This window comes from Notothenia rossii (genome assembly GCF_949606895.1).
Source record: "Notothenia rossii genome assembly, chromosome: 3".
In the NCBI taxonomy this organism is placed as follows: Eukaryota; Metazoa; Chordata; class Actinopteri; order Perciformes; family Nototheniidae; genus Notothenia; species Notothenia rossii.
The window spans coordinates 56548782-56571837 of NC_136901.1; the positions used below are offsets into that span (position 1 = coordinate 56548782).

The 23056-nt window shown below is 40.6% G+C and overlaps 1 protein-coding gene across 1 annotated transcript; it reads left to right on the forward strand.

Moving 5' to 3' along the window:
• Window positions 1-18788: 18788 nt before the first annotated feature.
• LOC307034133 (general transcription factor II-I repeat domain-containing protein 2-like) lies at window positions 18789-21946 on the forward strand. The gene is made up of 2 exons (XM_079672885.1): window positions 18789-21074; window positions 21276-21946. Exon 1 carries the CDS (start codon window positions 19241-19243, stop codon window positions 21068-21070), a length of 1830 nt encoding a protein of 609 aa, XP_079529011.1. The 5' UTR covers window positions 18789-19240; the 3' UTR covers window positions 21071-21074; window positions 21276-21946.
• The last annotated feature ends 1110 nt before the right edge of the window (window positions 21947-23056 follow it).

Below are 23056 nucleotides of genomic sequence, written 5' to 3' on the forward strand. Positions count from 1 at the left end.
ACTACTTTTACTGTCGCTACTTTCACTATATTTTGATGAGAATACTTTTCTACTTTTACTTGAGGAACATTTTGAATGCAGGACTTTTACTGTAACAGAGTATTCCTACACACTGGGACTATTCATTTTACTCAAGTACAAGATCTGAGTAGGCTACTTCTACTTTTACTCAAGTACAAGACCTGAGTACTTCTACTTTTACTCTAGTACAAGATCTGAGTACTTCTAATTTTACTCAAGTACAAGATCTGTGTGCTTCTACTTTTACTCAAGTACAAGACCTGAGTACTTCTACTTTTACTCTAGTACAAGATCTGAGTACTTCTACTTTTACTCAAGTACAATATATATATACTTATACCACCTCTGTTTATAGCCTATGAAAAAAACTATTCGAAATAGAAGGCTAAAGCTAACGTTAGCAGATAGTGACAATGTATGCTAGCTAGCTAAGTCAACGATTCCTGAAATAATATTGACACAGAAAAACTTTTCAGTTCACATCACGCTCTGCCGCTCCGACAGGGAGCTCTGCTCTGAACACCTGAACGGCCCGTTCTAATAGAACGGGCCAAAAATATTTGTATTGCAGATCTACATGAATCACACAAACTTACTTACTTATTTTGGATTCAAAACAGCGAATTTTGCCAAAAGGTGACAAGTTTGCATCACTGAACATAGACAGAGCACAACTGAAACATAACATCTGAAACGATCTAACAACATAATACACTTGTGGGGATGCAGCTTGGGATGTGAGGAGTGAGGGACACAGCTTAGAACGAGCGTGTCGCCTGGCAGGACAGGAGAGTGTGTGTGCACCAGTCTGCCTTGATCTATGAATTCATGTCCGTGACACTCACTGCTGCCCACAGCTGTTTTATAGGAGGAAATTCCTTCACTTCATGAAAGTGTTTTAACCACACACACCTCTACATACACATGACGGGTGTTATTTTCCCCATAAGGAACAAGTCGCTGCAAATTATCCCGCTTATTACACGGCCACATTCTCAACAAAGTAACGACATGACTCCCAATATTAATTTAAATGCTTTTATGGATTTAGAAAATGTTTTTATTGATTTAAAAAATAGTTGTATGTATTCATTTAAAAAATAGTTGTATGTATTGATTTAAATTGACATGCATCCGCTAAGAAAAATAGTCCGTTGTTACAGTTTTTTAAACAGTCTGAATGAAACGGCAGCTCTCAGCTGTGTATTTACACAACTAATGGCTCATCAACCACAGCTCTCTCCCCCCCTCCCCCCTTGATCTTTCTTCTCCAGCAGCTAAATTAACGGTAGGTTACTCTGAGTGACAAGCTTACAGTTAGACAAAACACTGTCATTGCAAGTGACCCTCAGTTAGTTGACTTTTATGTTCAACTGCTAATTTCGTTACTGATAAAAAAGGGCTTCTACTGTACCTAATTACCTTAACACTAGAACCGCCAGAGGTTTTTGTATAGGCCTACCTAAACCCGTCAAATCCCGCTATTAGAATGCAATTTTTAACAACATAGGGTGCTACATAACACACTTTCAGGAAAAGTCACGGACTGGGAGACTTTAATATTTTATTGAAAAAAAGTTACATTGCACACACACAACACACATCACACAAATTGACCCGATTGGCAGTTCTAGTGTTAAATAAACTCACAAATTAATTAAACCAGTTCAATACGCATTATTCTTATTCTTATCATTCTTTATGAGCGGAGAAATAGTCTTAAAATCAGATCTGTTTTTTAAATTAAATCTGACGGCAGGCAGTTAGCTCTGATCACCTATGATAAATGTGCCGCACCTAATCGCTGGCCATTCAGCCACAGACACTGTTCGAAATGGGGGGGAGCCAGGGGGAGCTTGGCTCCCCCGAAGAGGGAGGGAGCTCCCCTGAAGGCTGACTTTGAGATAAATAGGGGTAGCCCAAAAACAATCGTGCATATTTGTGTCACACAGATTAGAAATGTTGAGTTTCTGTAAATAACAGTTCTTGAAATAAATAATAGTTATTGTTCATTACAGTTTCTGAATATTTGTTTTATATTTGTGAATATGTCTGGGTGTTGCCATCTGTACGTGGCGGCGCTGCATTCTTACTTACGTTGCTATGGTTATGGCGGTGATGCCGGCGCGGAATTTGAAATGTTCATATTGATATTTTTTTAACTCTGGCTTTGTAATAAAAAATATGGCAGAACGAAAACAGCCAAGCGTCACAGCTTTTGGATTCACAAGCAAAGAAGCGAAGGAGTCTAAAAATGACAACGTGAACGGAAAACAACTTTTAGTTGGTCGGCTGTAAGTGGCGTTAGGATCGAGCTTGACAGCTCCACACCGAGGGAGAGGCCTGCCGATGCGGAGCCTGAAGAGGCTTCAACAACGGCCACATCCGCCGGCATAGTGACACCGTCTGTATTAGTAGAAGAGTGTTTTTATAGCAATTGATCGCATCCGCGCTGCTGTGCCACTCAACAGAGCGTGCGTGTGACATATTTAGTAGCAGGATGTGCTCTGAAAAATAGGGCTCACCGAAAGCTAATGGGTAATTCGAACACTGACAGAGCTCCCTCTATACAAATCAAACTGTAGACGGTGTGAAAGCACCTATTGTTTTAAATAATGGTCGGAATGTGACCTGTGAGCCTTCTGAATTACCGTGGGACAGCACATTCTAAACGAAAATGTTCAATCAATAAAGATAAACATATTATCTTATCTTAATAATATCTTCATATTAATAATAATAATAAATCATACAGTATGTGTCCGAAAGGGAGCAGGAGGAAGCAAACACAAAAATATACAAAAAATATACTGCATATTAAAGCAAACGATTGTAAAGGTAAAAGTATCAGCATAACAAATAAAGAAGTGTAATGTAAACATTTACATTATAATTATGATTATTTAATATATAAACTATAAACTATATATTATTGAATTACAAGATTAGATATACTTTAGTTGATCTAAAATATTGATGTGTTCAAATGCTCTTCAAAACACAACTGAAAGTCCATGAAACTTGTCTTTCTGTATTTTTGAAATAAGCGCCATCTCCTGGTTAAAACCTGAAATTGAAAATCTTGCAACGCCCTCTTGGAAAATAGTGGGAGGGCTTAACATTCCTCAATACTGTTCTTTGGCAGGTCGTAGGCAGGAAGCTGTAAGCTGGAGTCTGAAATGAAGTGCTACATCTGTAGGGACTAAATCTATGGATACATCTCTCAACACCCATATGAAACAGAACTGTAAACAGATTTACTTTTTCTTTCAACGTTTATTTGAACAGCAAGTGGAGGCAAAAGTGACTGCACCCAAAACAACTAAACTAAACCTGCTAGCTAACTAGCATAAACTCAGTAACAGAATGTGGGCAACACGTTCTTCTCCACAGTCGCGCGACGTCAGACGTCACTTCCCCCTTTTCTATCCTATGGGTACAGCCACACACCCTGAACCCCGTTTCCCTGCCAACCCCCCCCCCATGCAAGCCCCTCCCTCTGAACCCAGGGCTCGCTACAATACTGTATACTGTATACACAAACTTTACAAAAACGCCTTTACGCTTTGGAGCTTGTTTATCCATCTGTAAGCAACTGCCAGCTAGGTCCCTCAGTCACTCTCTTCTGATCGTTCACTGCGCAGTGACAGCTGCTACGGGTCTGATGTGTGAAAGTGAAACTGATTGATAGAACAAAGGTAGCCTATCAAAACGGCTCAGCTCAGCCCAGCCCAGTGGCGTGTGGGCCATACAATGGCCAGTCAGCCCCTGGTTCAATGTGTGTGTGTGTGTGTGTGTGTGTGTGTGTGTGTGTGTGTGTGTGTGTGTGTGTGTGTGTGTGTGTGTGTGTGTGTGTGTGTGTGTGTGTGTGTGTGTGTGTGTGTGTGTGTGTGTGTGTGTGTGTGTGTGTGTGTGTGTGTGTGTGTGTGTGTGTGTGTGTGTGTGTGTGTGTAGCAGTCTGTATGTCCCTGCACGTTTATATTGATTTTGGAGTCGAGTTAACCCTCATACTGCACAAATAATTAAAATACAAGACTAAGAGTGGAATCCCTAAGAATAAATGACTGAAACAAACAGCCAGCACAGCAAAAAGGTAACATTTCTATTCTAAAAACATAATTAGGCTTGTAATTAATGTCATCTGAAGAAGAAAGACGGATTAATATTATTTTAGGAAAGTTACAGTTAATTTGCATATTGTGTAAAGGTAAAAAAGAGACAAGGCACATAAGGAAATGTTTTTATGTCAGCTTTAAAATCACACAAAAAATGAACTCATAAAGCATATACAACTATAGAGCTGAAATACATTGTTGTTTTGAATGGGCTAACTAATCAAAAAACAGAATGCATTATGTAAGGTCTTTTGGAAGAACTTGATTGATTTAGTCTTTGGCCAATATATGACAACTGAGCATCATCGAAGCAGAAAGCATGCATTTCGCCATCCAGCTGTATCCTGTCTGTCTGTCACACATTTCTCTTATTTTTTTGTGTTTGCTTGATGACTTAACTATTTAGGTCCATTTCTAGCATTTACTGAACATTATGCTTTTCAAACCGCGTTACCACCCCCTCCTTGTGTTTACCCAACTATTTGTCTATCTCAATTTGAGATGCTCGGGAGCATTCTGGGTAGAAAAACACATTGAGATTTAGACTTTCTGGTAACACATAATATATACAATAGTGAGACAAGGCAATTTTTTTTTGCCAGTGTTTTTCTCTAAATATTCAGATTATTCCTGAATATTGTTTTAGCAAACACGGCTTTACTTTACTTTTTTTATAATCTAAAAATGTTCAAAACGATAAATCCAATATTAACACAGAGGAATAACACACGATAGGAAAAACTATATCACTTAAAGAAATGAAAGTGAATCAACAGAAAAAAGAAAAGACACTGTACTGAAGCATAACATGTATGAAACAACGAAACTGAATTCCCATTAAACCAATGATCTCCTTAGCAAAGGATTATGCGTATATTCTCAGCAGCAGTAGAGGTTACCGGGCCCATTACCATGAGGTCACACAATGCTCTGCTAAATGTATATTTTTAAATGTGCAGAAATAAATGTCCTGGGTTATGATACATGGTGCAAAAGCAGTAAGCAAAGTTACCATCACTTATGACGGGGGCAATGACTCACGAAGAGAGGGATTGTGGGTCTGAGCTTTGGGTGGAGCCCATCACTGCTGAATCAGCGGGGTGATGGATGGAGACCATCCTCTGCTAAAGCACTCATTTACGTAACTTGATTTTTGTTGATCCATACTCAGACAGACATACATCAGTGATGACACTGATTCTGTACAGGTCCCGTTGCCTGATGGATAAGGCACTATTCTCATTAGCCAGGGACTTACAACATATCACTTAAATGAAAAGCATGTATGGCACTTTCACTTTACACATGGAAATGAGTGCAGAGATCTCTTTAGTTAGTCTCAATGTCCTGTGCATATAGGAAAGATGAGGGGGCTGTTACATCTTCGCAAAAGGAGCCCATTTTTTCATTTAACAACCATGCAAATTGCCAACATGTACCCTCACATCTACATGAGCTTAAAGCTACAATCAGTCTTTTCACCCTCTGTCTGAAAACAGAGCCCAGTCCGCTCTGATTGGTTGGCTGGCCGGCTCTGTTGTGATTGGTCAACAGCTTAATGCCCAGACACACCAAACTGACACCAAAGAACACGTCCCGACGGACCCGATTGTTGTGTCGCCTCACGTCTCCTGCGTCTTGGCCATGTGTCGCACTGGAACACACCGCAAAGACTTCAGCCGACGGCCAAGTAGCACGTACGCACTGCGCATGCGTGAGTGGCAATAACTCTCCTTACCAGCAGGCGGCGGTAGTGTGTATTCGTCATTCAAAAGAGGCAACAACCGGAAGACAGACTGCGTGACACACCAAGAGAAGAAGAACAGACTGTGATATAAACAAACTGCAAATAGCGTGTGCGTTCCATTTTTAACTCTACAGCGAGAAGCTCATGTGGCTTTCCCGAACCTGTGTCGAGAGCTGGAGTTAAATGAAATCTCAGATTTGCTTTGCTTAATAGTTTGTTTGGGTCCCTCACTTCCGTTTTGCTTCTCATTCACTGATTGACTAAGCTGAACAGCCAATCAGAGTGATTTCTTTTTGCCGACGGCCTGTAGCCTCTAGCCTAGAATCGGCGGCGGAAGGTGTCGGCGCGACGGTGCAGGACACACCAAGACACACCAATCTGAGTAGGGCGACAGTACGCTCATCGACGGCCCGACATCTATCGACGCCGAAAATCGTCCCGGTGTGTCCGGGCCTTTAGAGTTATCCTTCCCCTTAGCCTTGTCATGTACAATGTGTTGGAGCACTAGCCAATGTAATTTCAAGTGTAGTGGGAGAGAAACTTGAGGGAACTTTGCGATTTTAGCCTTTACAGACATTTACGTGCATACAAACCTATATAACACTACAGGGAAGGGAAAATACGGTCCCTTTAAGCTGTGTTTTTGAGATTGTATTATGCAACCAGTGTCTTATTGAAGTGACGTGTAGAGAGAGGAAGACAGAGGGGATGCCCAAGTAAAATGGTCCCAAGCCCATTGGGCCTAGCCCTTAAAAAACATATACAAAAAAGAAAGAGTCTTTCAAACATTGTGTAAAATTGTGTTTTCTGTTAAACTTTTTTCCACCGTAATACTCCTTTGAGCAAAAATATTGCCATGTTTATCGTAAAAGGACAAAAATATTAAAACTCCTACTAACATGTTGCAATCAAATCCAGAAAAGCCCTGTAAAAGTGAAATCTGTCATTTTGTTCATTGTGTGCCAGAAATGTTCTGTACTGATTTAAAGCTCTGCAGCACACACACATATTGTACAGCCAACATACTGCAGCTTGTTTAGTGGCCCCACGCTATATAGCCTTATTCTAATGTAAAAAAAATGTCATAACATGCTTCATGATATTTCAAATTTCTAAAAAATTTCCGTCTTCACGGGGCGTTTAGATAAAGGCAACAAAACTATTAAGGTTAGGACAAAATGTGGTTGAAGTAACATTGACATAGAGGGTTTGGGCAACAAACTGCGTGGTTAAGGTTAGGGGAACTATTATCCGCAAAGAGCAAATGACAACTAATTATCAACAACATTTACATATTTTTCTCCTGTAAACGCTGGACAAAATGTCAGTGACACATGTAAACACAATGTTAAATCATTTATGAATAACACCTGGCAGATTTGTCCTTGCACAAAACTTTGAGGCCACATTTTGCGAGAGCATATGGTTCCATAATTACAAAGTTTGTCAGAACAACTTTTTCATGCCTCCTGTGAGGGTGTGTGAGTGGTAACCTGGAGAGAAAATCTGTCGACTCTTCCTCCTGCTCCTCTGACCCCTCTAATGTGTTTGCGTGTGCACATGTGGGCGCAGCCTAACAGTGTGAGGGTCTTGAGGATTGTTTCATTGCCGGTAACAGGAGTGCATCCTGTACACTCCCACACACAGAAAAAAATTGGCTTGGCAAACAAAAGTAAATTAAATCTGGCAGACAGGAAGACACCTAAAATATAGAAGTTGAAGCAGATCAACAGAGGTGGAAGTAGTACTCAGACCTTGTACTTAAGTGGACGTACCAGAGTGTAGGAATACTCAGTTGCAAGTAAAAGTCCTGTATTCAAAATGTTACTATTAACAAGTAAAATTACCAAAGTATTAGCATCAAAATATATCCATGTCCATATGTCCATTTCAGAATAATATATATGATATGTTTTATAATGATTGATCATGAAAGTGTTCTCAAAGCTGGTAAAGGTGCAGCTAGTTTGAATGACTTTGTATACTGCAGGGTAGCTTGTGGATTTACTCCAGGTGGAACTAAAGTCTGATTTAACACTTGATTAGATTTCACATCATTTATCCACATCTGTAAAGTAACTAAAGGTATTAAATACATGTAGTGGAGTCAAAGTACACCATTTACCCCTGAATTGTAGTGGGAGTACAAAGTAGCAAAAAATGATAATACTCAAGTAAAAGTACAACTAACTCAAAATTGTACTTAAGTACAGTACTTCAACAAATCTACTTAGTTTCTTTACACCACTGCAGACCAATACATCTATATTACACAAAGAAATGTCCTTAAAAAGTCGATATTTCAAATCCAATTCAGTTTTACATAATGTGGAGTTCGATTTGCCTCCAAGTGTGTGTAAAGCGTGTGCATGTGTGGCATGGGAAAGACTAACGAGAGGGCAAAGGTGAAACAGAAGGAGGTGAGAAGAGATGACACAAGAGAGGAGGACAGGAAATGAAATGATAAGGAAAGGTCAGGGGAGGTTGGCAAAGTGAAGACAGGAGGCCGTCATAGTCCCAGTGGGTGAGAGAGGATGTGGGGGGGGGGGTGATGAGAGAAGAACAGGGGGTGAGGACAGGTGGTTGTGCTTCACATTTGTACCAGATGACAGAGCTCTAACGAGGAGCAAAGGCTATAACAACTTGGTTTCATACTTTGACAGACGATTGGCTTTCCAATATCCCCGACGCAAATTATGAAACACCTTTCTCAAGATCACAAATTTGACTTCAATCTCGTCTGGCAAAAGTTTGCCCAGTGGACACAAAGGAAGGAGACAACCCTCAAAAGGCAGCAGGGCAGGCGGGAGGAGGAAAACAAATATGTAAAGATGATATGAACATAAAAGAAAAAGAGACAGGATGAAACCAAGCTCCCAGGAAGTGTCCCAAATGTTGGTTTGACAACAGCTTCGGGGGCATTCACGTGATGCCATTGGGCCCAAAAAGACTTTCCCATTGACTCACATTGGGCGTCACCGTCTGAAGTTTGCCATTCAAATTATGACATTTGTAAAATGTGCTCATAGCTTAATCCAGTGTGGTTTTTCCATTCATATGACTGAGCCGAGACTTTGACATAGAGACTGTGAGGAGGGGCTTAAGGAAAACACGAGTGCACATGCGCTTTGGGCCCAATGGATGTGGAAGATCACCGAAAGATCCAGGAAAGATATAGTAGAGATCCAGGGAAGATCCAGGAAAGACCCGGGTATTTTTGTTCTTGAGTCAGGCAATTTTTGACTTCATGTGACATTGAGAAACTTTCAAAGGGATACATTTACAACACTGTATCCAGTTCTCTCTACACATCTATGGCAACAACCTGTGTGCCGGTGGCTGTCTGTCTTACTAGCAGCCGATGACAGAGGACACAGCAGGAGCAGACAAGTTCGTAACACCTGACAGCTCAACATCTGCTACATCTCACTGGGTCTTCTTCCCCGCCCGGCTTCCGCTTGTCTTTTCTTTTCCCACCCTGCCTTCTCAAGCAATTCCCATCTCCTCTTTTGTTTGGTCCGTTGTCTTCCCAGCTGTCGCCTCTCGGCTCCCCTCAGCCGTTTGGATCGCCTCACCTCTCGTTCATTTCACTGTGACATGTCTTCTTCTCTCTCCATCCACTGCTATCCCCTCGCCCTTCCTCCTCGCACCTTTTCCTTGCAGTTTTTGTATTGTTTTGTCCTTTTTTTCACACTGTTGCTCGTGTGTGTCATCTGTGATTAAAGAAGGTGTCATATCTGTCACACTGTCACAGTATGCCACCGCCGCCTGCTGTCACCTGTCTACCTTTAATGGATGGTGTCAGTTGGTGCGTGTGTGTGTGCGTGTGTGTGTGTATGTAGGTGTGTGTGTGTGTGTGAACAAGCATTTCTGACAGTGTGCATGCAACCATTTGCGTGCAATAATGTGTTAATGAGCTAAGCAGAGGATGTGGCAGAGTCAGTGACCTGTACTGAGTGCTAAACACTAATCTATCTGATGGCACATTAATGTTAGAAATGATACTTGAAAAGCTGTTAACTCCACTAATCATTTGAGAAAGACAAAGGTGCTGGAAGAGCAAAAAACAAGAGAAATTACAGAGTAAACAAGCAGTTGCATGCTAACAAAAACCCTTATAAAATAGTTAATATAAAATGTATTATCATCTCTCAAAGAATTGCTGGGTGCTTTCATAATTCAAAATATTGCAACCACTACAAAAATAAAAAATGATGTGACATAATCAAAGCCATGAATTCCAATCCTCAAACATATTTCTTCCCTCCCATCCTTTCTCCCTCTGTATTATTATTTCACTATCCTGAGCCTGCATGTTCCATCAAAACCAAACTCATTATATATTGCGTTAGTAATGTCCTTTATGACTGAGTCTCTTTTCATCTTGCTGACATCTGTCACTGAAAACCTGTTTTATCATGAATTCAAAGACACAAGGTTCACGACAAAAATATGACACTGATGATTTTTTTTCTTTTTTTGCAAAAACGTTTGAAGTTCTCATCACATCATTTCATGGCAGTTTGAATTAATGCATTTGTATTCACTCAGAACATCGACGATTTTCAGATTATTCTCAACTAAGGCATTTCCGGATCTTAATTCTAAAATTACCGTTAAAACCTATTTTTGTTCTTATACTTGTATTACATATTCCACTACAGTAACTTTATTTAATAATTATAAATCTCCTTTGGTCACCAGCTCAGGATGGGTTACTTGACTCTAGTTAATTCCAGGATCGTTTCACATGATACTAGCCTGGAAATGACGCAACCAATCTGGTGTGTCTGACCAGTTTATCAGAATGTATTTTGTTTTCAACATGTCTGTAAAGATGACATCAAAATGTGGTTTAAGTTGTGAATTGAAACAAAACGAAAATGTAAAAAAAGGTTTTGGTTGTGTTAAGGCAACATAACTACTTGGTTAGGTTTAGTAAAACATTATGGTTTGGCCTAAAATAAAAATGTTTGTCACCTACATTAATTCAACATTTACATGTTGGTTTCAAATGTCACACACATTTGTCTCCTGGGTTAAAGTCCTGTGTTTGTTTCACTCCATACACCACAACACAGACGTTTAGGTTTGGGAATGTATTTTTTGACAACAGCACAAATGGTTGAGCATTCATTAAAAAAAAAAGTTTTAAACTAATCGAGTCTACTCACAACTGCTCTTACCCCTGTGCACCCTCATTATAATCACCTGTCTGGAGCAATTATCATTTCCGACAGAACGTGTTTCCAAACATCTTTGAGTCTTTTCATCATGCTCTTATTTTCCACAATAACACACATTTACTATTTATATCATTTCATCATCTTCCAGTGAAGCCTGAGCACTTAAAGAAAACATTAAGAGAAACTTTTTCCTCACATTGAGTTACATTGCAGACAAAGGCTTTTATTTTGTCCAATCATCTGATACATGTCATTAAGGCTCTTTACAGCCGAGTGTTAAAATGATTCCCATGGCCGCTTGACAGTGGAGCCGCTCTGACACTTCACTAGATCTGTGGAGCTCTTTCTCTCTCTGTAGTTCTGTAGAATACTCTGATGGTCCAGCTCCTGTGTCGGCCTTCATTAACTCCACATTTTGATCACAGCCTATTTTAACTTTTTACATGGCCACTTATGTAACCAGCCCTATGTGTGTGTGAGTACATGTTTCAAAAGAAAAAGGCCCATCACGAATAAAAGGACAGGGGAAAAGCTGTACTTTAAAATGTATATCACTTGGTAAGTTCAGCATATTTTAATGTTCCAGAGCAAAAAAGAACAAAGTTGAACTCAAATTAGTAGAAACAGTAAATATTTAAGAATGAAACTACATCTGGTTGAATACAATAACCTGGTGTGTATTGAGAGGGGTTTATAAAACAAGAGGGTAAAATAAATCTATATATCAGAGAATAACTTGTTTTAGATTTAAGTGTAATAGTTTTGTTTTTTTTGTTTATATTACTTGTACAAAATATAAGATCTTCAGATAAACATCCCTGAACCTTCCTGCTGTCTACTGGGTGCTTTTTGAAGACAGTTGTAAGCCATCTGCCAGGTTAGAAATCTTTCATTTCAGGAAGGGCAGAATAATAAAATACCTGTAAAACTAAAGTATTAGAACTGAAACATTGACCCATTGTGATACGGACCAAAGTGGAGGATTGTATCTTTGCAAATGCACAAAAAGCATCTGCTTATCAAAGCCTTTTTTCCTAGGGCAATCATATTTTCAACATTATTTGAAAAGGGAGCATTGCATATTGTTTATTCTAAAAAGGCCAGCAACAATTTAGTTTGACCTGGTCACAGAGAGTTTCTAAATATTAGACTCTGAGACAAAACCACTATGAAAAGCAGAGTGTTTACCTAATCGTCCAATCAACCAAACGAAGGAACTGTGATATGTAATCGACAGTGGCGCCTGGTGCATTTTTCTCCAGGGGGGGCTCTACCAAAATGTAAGCAAACGTATACACAAACTCAAAACATATGTCATAATTACAACGCAGGGCTAGCTCAAAGGCACACAGCACTTGATACTTCCAAAACAGTATTAAGGTAAGCCTTTTGCATGGATATCCAACTGTAAGAAAAGGAGCTTTTCAATGTCTTAACAGATTATAATACCCTGAAACACATACACAGTTACACACGAAGAGAAGCAGTCACATAATTCACTCTAATGCAATGTATATGTGGTATTGCGTTATCACTCTGCCTCTGTACAAGTCTCCAGGGTTGAGCCATTGAAAGGCTAGTAGATGAGAGACACTGAAGGGCAGTGCAACTCAAATCCTCCCCTCCTGGGATTCCTCCTTCCTTCCTCTACTTTCTTTCCTTCTTTGTACTAACACCCTGTTGCTTTCAGCTATTCTTTTCACCCTGAAGTTACCTGAGTTTATGAAACCACACGTTATCATATTGTTGAAGCCAATTATTTATACAAAATAAAAAAAGTATTGTTTTTTGAAAACAGAGTATATTAAGATGGGCAATGCATGACCACTGCTTCCCACTTTTGATTCATCTTTTGTTTTCTACCAGCTGAAGAACATTAGGGAACACGATTATTGTTCATTCAAGATAAGAAAACCACAGTCAATAAAGGGGATTTCTGATCAACTGCAGGTCTTTCTACAACTAAGGGGCCAGAACAGAAAAGGCCACAATTGTAATATCTAAAGGTTGTACAATGAAAATGCAAAACAGCAAGGCCCAAGCATAGATCCCTGTTGAACTCCACATTTTCAAAAACTAAACCTGCAATGCCCAGCTTGTTTTAAAGATGTTCAATTAACCCTTAGATGCACGAGTGACTGGACCCTACACTCTTCCATAAGTGGGTCAAAAAGGACCCGTATTAGAGTAATGTGTTTTTATGCCATTTTGGTTAAGAAAAATCACTTGTATAATAATTTTACATTTGGAAAAAAAAACGTTTTGAACATATTGATGCAAAGATCTCCGTTATTCTGAGACCCTCACAGTATTCCAGTCCCTTTTCAAAACTCATCTCTTCTCCTCTTGTCTACTCATAGCCCACCCCCCATCAATCCATGCCGGTTGATCAAGTTTGATAGTCCTATACCCCCCACCCTAACCTTCCCTTATATTGTAAAGCGATTTTGAGTCCTTGAAAAGCCCTATATAATGTATTATTATACTGACAGGTATCAGATATTGCTGTGTAAAACAATCTTCCTGAGAGGTGTTGTAAGGGAAACTTCTGCAGCAATGGAGAGTCAGGACTCAGAGAGACACGAGGAGAGTTGGAGCTTTGATGTCAAACACTGATATTTATTACAAATATACGGCCGGAGAAATTCACATCACAAGTCACACAGCCAGAGATTCTGACTGCCCTGGTTGGTTGCCATCTCAAATCTGACCAGCCTCCCTCTCGAATAGACCTTTTAACTTGTTCAGAGAGAGTAAACAACATATTTGGGGAGAGACTAAACAGCTGGGCACCCTGAATCACTTGTGTCTGACCCTTAATGGCCTGGAAGCCAGCGTTCCCACAGCCGTAAACCATTTCGTGACCGAGAGTTGAACTGGGTGCTGGGGCCAGAACTGGGTCTGGAACCATGGCTGCTGGGGCCAGAACTGGGTCTGGAACCATGGCTGCTGGGGCCGGAACCATGGCCGCTGGGGCCAGAACTGGGTCTGGGACCATGGCTGCTGGGGCCGGAACTGGTTCTGGAACCATGGCTGCTGGGGCCAGAACTGGGGCCGGAACCATGGCTCTTGGGGCTCGGGCTGCTAGCCTGGCCTTGCGACTCCTTCTTTTAGGAACCGTTTGGAGGCTTTGTGGACCTCCAAAAGCCAGACGAGTTCCAGAGAACGGCTCCTGGACAGGAGCAGGAGCTGGGGCAGAAGCAAGGGTTTACTCCAAACGGACCACACCGATGTGTGTGGTGTCATAAAGGGAATTGGGAGGCAGAGAGCTAGCATTCCTGAGGCTAGCAGGCAGGGGATAACACACCGAGAGGAACTCCAAAATCCAGCCAGGTAAGAATCTCACCAAGCCTTCTCCATAGTTATCTGGCGGGCCTCTGCCAGAGCAGCCTCTCGCTGCTGAACCCCGGACGCTCCCATCCATCGATCAGAGCAGGTAGCCTAAGAAAAGGTAAAATCCAACAATTCCTGCTCAAAAGGATCTGCTGGGCCCATATTTGGTTGGTTCGTACTGTTACGCTGGGTGGAGCAAGCAGGAAACAATAGTGGAAGCAGCAGGTGAATTTTTGGGAATAAAGGATATAACCGTTGAAATGATAAATGATATGCTAGCCCCCAATAATGATGATTCACAGATTAATGAATAGATTAATGTTTTTTCTCATTCTGCAATGGAATACTAGAAGCCTTATTGCAAATGGACAAGAATTCAAGACCTATATATATCAGTTAAAAGAAAAACCAGACGTTATTTGTATTCAAGAAACATGGCTGAAGACTCATTTGGACTTCATAATTGGAGGATATACTTCTATAAGACAAGATAGAAATGAAGGTCAGGGAGGGGGATGTGCAATCTTTATCAGAGAAGTCATGTCTTATAGTTGGCTAACATTTAAGAACAGTCATGATTTAGAAATAGTGGGTGTAGAAGTTTGGATTAATAAAAGGAAAATTAGTGTCCTGAATTTTTATAATCCATGTAATAAACTCAAAATAGAGGAATTAGACAGTCTTTGTCAAGGAAATGAAATAATATGGTGTGGTGATTATAATGCACATAATACAGTGTGGGGAGGGAGATCAACAGATTACAACAGACAGGTGGTGGAGGATTTAATGGAGGCAAAGGAATTAGTTTGTTTAAATAATGGGCAAGGTACAAGACTCAATTTTAGAGATGGAACAGAGTCTGCGATCCACCTAACTCTTGTAACAAGTGAATTAGCTCCTGGTAGCAGTTGGGAAGTATTGGCAAATAACAGTATTGGGAGTGATCATCTTCCGATCATAATCAAGTTTGATGTAACTAATGTGGTTGAGCTAGATGGTATCATGAGATGGACTTTTTCTAAAGCAAATTGGGAGATATTTGCTAAATTGTGTGATTAATGAATTTGATCAGATTGATATGGCAGAAAGTATTGATGAAATAAATGAGCAATTTACTTTAAATATAATTAAAAGCGCTAATCAAACTATTGGGAATAAAACTGGGAAACTTAGTAAATGTGTTAAGATGGTACCGTGGTGGAACAAAGAATGTAATGATACAATCCGAAACAAAATCAGGCTGTTTGGAAAGCTAAGAAAGACACATTCATTACACAATTTATTAGAATATAAAAAGGCACAGGCTCAGGTAAGGAACATTGTTAAAAGAGCAAAAAGGGAGTGTTGGAGAGGATACTGTTCAAGTATTGGGAGAACTACACCATTAGATAAAGTATGGGGAATGGTTAAGAAGATGAGGGGAATAAGACAGCAGAGTAACCTGCCAGTGTTAGAGAATGGAGGGGAAATTGCCACTGGTGCTTTGGAGAAGGCAGAAATTCTAGCAAAAAAAAAAAATGTTTTTAAAGTTCATTCTTTGGAAAATTTGACGGAAGAAGGTAAGATCAGGAGACAGGAAGTGTTAGATGAACACCCTAATGTATATGATGAAAGACATTCGTCGCAGAGTGTTGTAAATATACCTTTTTCTATTCAAGAGTTGAGAAGAGCATTAAGTAAGTGTAAAATGACTGCTCCTGGGAAAGATAATGTATCTTATATAATATTGACCAAATTAAGTGATTTGCTTTAGGAAAGCTGCTGGAGATGTACAATAAGATCTGGGAGAAAGGGAAGCTGCCAATAATATGGAAAGAGTCTGTCATTATTCCTATTAGAAAACCTGGGAAAAATCCAACCAGTCCAGTCAGTTATAGACTAGACCCTCCAGAAAAACGCGGGCAAAAATCCTTGATTATGCGGGCTAAATTCCTTGATTATGCGATTAAACATGCTGGGTTTTTATGTGATTTTATGCGGGGAAATTGCGGGAAGTTGCGAAATATGCGGAAAGTTGTGAAATATGCTAAATATGCGGGAAAAAAGAATAAATGTTTCTTAAAATATTGGGCTGTCTTATTTATTCTCTCTCACACACAACCTGCCACTAACGTTAAACCCCTTTACTATTCAATTAAACACATTCAATGTTTATTTATTGTAAAAGCAATTGGGCTATTTTAATCACACACACACACACACACACACACACACACACACACACACACACACACACACACACTTTTCTGCCTCATTCCGTTTTCATTTACTCGTTCGTTATCTGACCAGCTTCAATCTTGTAGGCTACTCACTTCGTTTCTTGTAGCCCTCGAAAGGCTTTTGGAGGTTGATGCCTCGATGAATGTGAGTTGTTTGGCTTTCTTGTCCGCAGCAGCAGAAGGCATTTTCGAATGCTTGAATGAATCAAAGTGGGCGTCGATGTTCTCTGATGCTCCAACACACAGTCGCACGGGGTGCAGAATAGTTTCCCCCACTTTTTGCCCGGTCTTTAGTAGAAATGTTCGTCGGTAAATGAGATGGATTAGATTTTTTCATTTTGGTGTTTACTCTATCGTGTGGGCTCCACACGTTCACTCTATACAGTGTTGTTTACATTCTGTGATGCGCGAGCTGATGACGTCACGTCAAGACGAGTTATCTTTTTTTTCTTCTCAACTTTGTGTGGAAAAATGCGGGGATTATGCGGCCTTTTGATAAATATGCGGCCTTTTAAAAATATGCGCCATTTTGCTGATTATGCGGTAAATTCTGCGATCGCAGAATCACGTTTTTCTGGAGGGTCTAATAGACCAATAGCTCTGACATCGCACTTGTGTAAAGTTATAGAAAGAATGATAACAGAATAGCTAACATACTACATTGAGAAAAATGAACTAATGACTCCTTATCAGAGTGGGCTTAGAAGAGGGCGGAGTACTTTAGATCCACTGCTGTGCCTGGAGTCTGAAGTCAGGAAAGCCCAAGCGAATAAGGAGTGTGTTGTAGCTGTATTCTTTGATGTGGAAAAAGCTTACGATATGATGTGGAAGGAAGGATTATTAATAAAACCGGACATTATGGGTCTGGGAGGTAATGTATATAATTGGATTATGGATTTTTTGTTTGGCCGTGCCATCAGAGTCCGAGTTGGCAATTCATATTCTCGAAGGCATTAAGTTGAAAATGGAACCCCGCAGGGGAGTGTCATCAGTCCTCTTTTATTTTCTATCATGATCAATGATATATACACAAGTAGGATCTGATATTGGTAAGTCACTTTTTGCAGATGATGGAGCTATTTGGAAAAGTTTGTAAAATATATTGTAGCTAAGATTCAGGAAGCCATTACGGAAATTGAAAGCTGGTCTCTGACATGGGGGTTTAGATTGTCGGTGGAAAAAACTGAAATTTTATTTTTTACGAGGAAAAGGATAGGTGAGGAGGTTAGGTTAAAACTTTATGGACAAGATCTAAAGAAAGTGAAGACATTTACATTTCTGGGAATATGGTTGGACGAGAGAATCACATGGAGTACTCACATTGATAAAGTAGTAGATAAATGTAAAAGGGTTTTAAATGTTATGAGGTGCTTGGCAGGCACTAAGTGGGGGGCTGATAAAGCTGCTTTGAGGAACGTATACACAGCCTTAATTAGATCAGCCATAGAATACGGACTAATAGTGTATGGTTCAGCTGCATATTCTTCTCTTCAAAAATTAGATAGAGTCCAGGCACAAGCACTAAGGATATGATGTGGGGCAGTAAGATCTACACCAGTGTCTGCACTTCAGGTAGAGGTCGGAGAAATACCAATTTCTTTGAGGAGAAAACAGTTAATTGTTAATTACTGGGCAAATCTACAGGGCCATAAAGATACTCACCCTACTAAACAAACTGTACAAACAAGTTGGGAAAGTAACAAAATAAAAAAAGAAAGTTTTTGTGTTTGTGTTTCGGAAAAATATGTAAGGAATTCAAAGTTAAAGAATGGAATATTAGTCCGACGGTGTTGTTATCAGCTGTTCCACCATGGTTGCTACCTCAACCTATAGTAGATTTATCATTATTGAAACGGTTACATTCAATGAAAAACAAAATCAATGTACTTATGTGAACACTGTTCTACATGAACAATATGGGCACTTTATAAAAATATTTACTGATGGATCCAAAAATCCAGAAAATGGTCTAACTAGTTGTGCATTTTATGTTCCTGAATTAAAAGTCAAAGTGGGAAAGCGTACAAGTGATCACATTGCAGTATATACAGTAGAGATGATGGCTATCTCTCTAGCACAGGGTTCCCCAGACTACGGCCCGCGGGCCGCATACGGCCCGCCACGCCCCTTTGACCGGCCCTCCACCTCTCTGCACCTCACCATTTGAACTGGCCCAAAGAAGAAAAAAAAAAAAAAAAAAAAATTATAAAATATTTTTTTAAATATTTTATTTTAGTTGTCCAACTTGTTTTGTGAAATAATAACATGACTCTCCAAACGAGGGCGGTAATCGCTGTTCATTCCGTCACCTGAGATTAGAACTCGAGGCCGTCAGTATGTAGTGGCCAGAGCGGCTCTGGTAGTGGCCATGAGCCAAACAGTGGAACTGTCAATCAGATCGCCAGCGCCTCTATCACGCTTTAAAAGCAACGTTATGTAACGTTCTGGTTGACATCTGTTACATTTGCATCTTGTTTTTTTAACACTAAAATATTTTTTTATTAACCATTTATATTTTATATAATTTAATATGTGTGTCTGTATTATTTATATGACGTATGTTTATGACCGAATGTCCGCCACCTTACAAGCTGATCGAAGTCATGCGCAGAAAATATTATGCTACAGTTGAACAGCAGTGTAATGGCGTGCAGTAAAGTGAGGAAAATTGACAGAGAGTGTCGGGTTTTTAAAGAACAATGGACCAAGGATTATTTTTTTGTTCCATGGAAGGACCGTGCCATTTGTATTATATGTAAAGAAAATGTGGCCGTGTTTAAAGAATTCAACCTTCGCCGCCATCACGAAACCCGGCACAGAGAGTATGCTAGCTTGAGCGGGCTAGCGAGAGATGATAAGGTTCGGCGTCTGAAAGGCGGACTAGCTGTTCAACAGGATGCCTTCCTTCGTCAATCCCGGGTCAACCTGGCTGCTGTCCGAGCTAGCTACAAAGTAGCTAACCTACTGGCTACCCACGGCAAGCCATTCACAGACGGAGAATTCGGGAAGGCCATGATGCTGGCTGTGGCCGAGGAGGTGTGTCCCGAGAAGACAGATGCCTTCCGTGGGGTGAGTCTCTCAGCACAAACGATGACGAGACGAATTGAGGAGATGGGGGGAAACGTGTTTGACCAACTGAGAGAGAGAGCCGCAGAATTCAAGTGTTTTGCTTTAGCCATGGATGAAAGTAATGACGTACAGGACACGGCACAACTGTTGATTTTTATTCGTGGAGTCAACACACGTTTTGAAGTGTCAGAGGAGCTGGCATCACTGAGAAGCCTAAAAGGCACAACAACTGGAGAAGACCTTTTTGTCGAAGTGTGCAAAACAATGGGCGAACTTGGTCTGCAATGGGCTAATTTTGCCAGTGTCACTACAGATGGTGCGCCTAGCATGGTCGGATCTACGAGGGGTCTAGTAGGGCGCTTGAACGGCGAGATCGAGGAACGAGGTCTCGCCCCACCGATTCAAGTCCACTGCCTGATTCACCAGCAAGCGCTGTGCTGCAAAGTTTTGAAGTGGGCGTCTGTGATGAAGGTGGTTGTGCACTGTGTCAACTACATCCGGAAAAATGGGCTGAAACACAGGCAGTTCCAGGCCTTTCTCTCCGAGCTGGGGTCTGCTCACCAGGATGTGCTGTACTACACCGAAATCCGGTGGTTAAGTCGAGGCAAAGTATTGCGCCGTGTCTACGACCTGCTGCCCGAAATCAACACCTTCCTCCAGTCTAAAGGTGAAACGGTACGGGAGCTGACCGACCCGGAGTGGAAATGGGACCTCGCGTTTTTAACTGATGTGACTGAACTGTTGAACCACCTCAACCTACAGCTCCAAGGCAAAGGGAATCTCATCAGCGACATGTATTCCCACATAAAAGCATTCGAGGTCAAACTGCAGCTCCTTGTGCGACAGGTCCAAAAGCTGGACTTCACACATCTCCCTGCCACCCAAAGCTACTGCGCCGAGAAACCAGCCGCCCCTTTTCCAGTCGCGAAGTGCAAAGATGCCCTGGAGATGCTGCAGCGAGAGTTCAGTGTGCGCTTCCGCGAGCTTCATGTCAACAACAAAGACATAAGTCTGTTCCAGAACCCCTTTGCTGCTGACATTGACGACGCACTTCCCTCTCTTCAGTTTGAACTAGCCGAGCTGCAGAATTGTGATGTCCTTAAAGACGCATTCAAGCCTGACCACCTCCTTGAGTTCTATGCTGAGCTACCAGAGGGCATTTACCCAAACATTAAACAACATGCTCTGAAGATGTGTACCGTTTTTGGCAGCACCTACACCTGCGAGCAGACGTTTTCCCGCATGAAGCAAATCAAAAATCCAACGAGGAACAGACTCTCAGATGAACATTTGCATCAAAATTTGAGACTGGCAACCACTAGGCTACACCCAGACATCGGACTTCTGACGAGCCAGAAGCAAGCACACAGTTCACACTGATATGGTAAATATACTGATTTTAACTATTACAATTTTATATGGCTGTAAACATGAACTATGATTTTTTGATGAAATATGATTAATGTTTTTAATGAATTTTAATGAATAATGCTACACTGTATTTGTAAAATCACATCACAAGGAACAACAGGCAGCATATTTATGTAATTTACTGAATGTGTCCAATGTCATCCCTTTATGCCAGGTTTCCAGGCAGCAAGAGAGGGGACTGCAACTGCTGACCTCAAAGATCACTGCCCATCCATCCTTCCTTCCACCCTGGCTACAAGTACCAATTCAGTTCACCTACTGCACATATTGCTGACTTCCCATTCTGTTACTCTCTTCTAGTTTAACCTGCCGAGGGTTTACTGCTCAGTCTCTCCTCCCAATCTCTTCTCTCAGCATCTGCCTCTCCATCGTTGTCTCTCTCTCTCCTCTCTCTCCTCTCTCTCCTCTTTCTCCTCTTTATGCACTGCCCCTCATCTCAATCTCCTATTTCAAAGGGATGATAATTGTGCTGTAAAAGTGTTTGGGTGCTCATTGCATTTTCACCTTGAACAAAAAAAATCTCACCTGAATATACAAATAAGAGTTGGTTAGTTGATATATTGTTCACCAAGTTTCTTGTCTTGATGATTTCTCATCTCACTGTAATATAGGCCTACCATTTCTATTGTATCACTCATAAACTGTCAATCACCATGTTTTTCTAACCTTTCCTTGCTATTTTTACATGGTTGTTATTAGAAAATAAAAGGAATACCTGTGGTATTTCAAATTGAAAAACATGTGAAGTACTCACTTCTTTTGCAAATCACTTGTAATGATGAACTATTTTGTGCTAGAAATTATGGCTATAACAGGCAGTGGCCTAGTATACAGCCCACATGATCGATCCCGGCCCCTCATCACAGTCAGGAACGATAATGTGGCCCCCAGAGAAAAAAGTTTGGGGACCCCTGCTCTAGCACTTCAGTGGGTAGAGGAAATACAGCCAATGCGAGTGGTCATTTGCTCTGACTCCAGTGCAGCTCTGGAGAGTATAAACAACTTATCTTCAGAATGTCTTCAGGATATTTTACATGAAATTGTACACATCCTGTTTAGGTTAGTTCATCTGGGAATTGTTGTTCAATTTGTGTGGGTTCCAGCGCATGTGGGAATGAAGTAGTGGATCAACTGGCAAAATGTGGTTTGAAAGCAAATCAGATTGATATTATGGTACCCATCAGTAGAGCAGAAGTCAAATATTTTACAAAAGTGTTTATCAAGCAACAATGGCACAAACTATGGGACAGTAACACCAAAGGACGACATGTATACCAGATACAAAGGGAAGTAGGAACAGGAAGCACTTGGGGGAGTAGTAGAAGAAAACAGAGCATTAACAACAGGATAAAATTGGGACACTCTGGACTAAACTCATCACTGCATCTGATTGGAAAACATCCAAATGGCAATTGTGATGGTTGCCAACAACCAGAGACAATACATCATGTATTTTTTAGCTGCCCGGATTATAACAGACAAAGATTCATTCTGAAAACTGCACTGGAACAACTCAACATCAAGGACATGGATTTCAAGTCAATATACGAAAGTAAATCAAGAAATGAAGCAAACAAGCTGATCTTCAAATTCCTCAAAAGCACTGGTCTGAGGACAAGGATTTAATATGAACATTTAATAACTCAACAGTAGGTGGCGATATATGCTCCAAGTGGAAGCGATTCGCCATTAAAGAAAAGAAGAAGAAGAAGAAGAACACAATCAGACAACTAGACACACCAGGGAAACTAACGATAGGAAGAAAAACACAGGGAAAAGGACCAGACAATAAACCAAGAGGAAAACATGACAGGGAGAACACCAAAACACCCAAAACAAGACATACAAAACCTGACATAACACAATAATCGTAACAATAAGTACAGTATCTAACAATGCAAGAATGGTAAATGAATTGTAAGGACAGTGAACAAA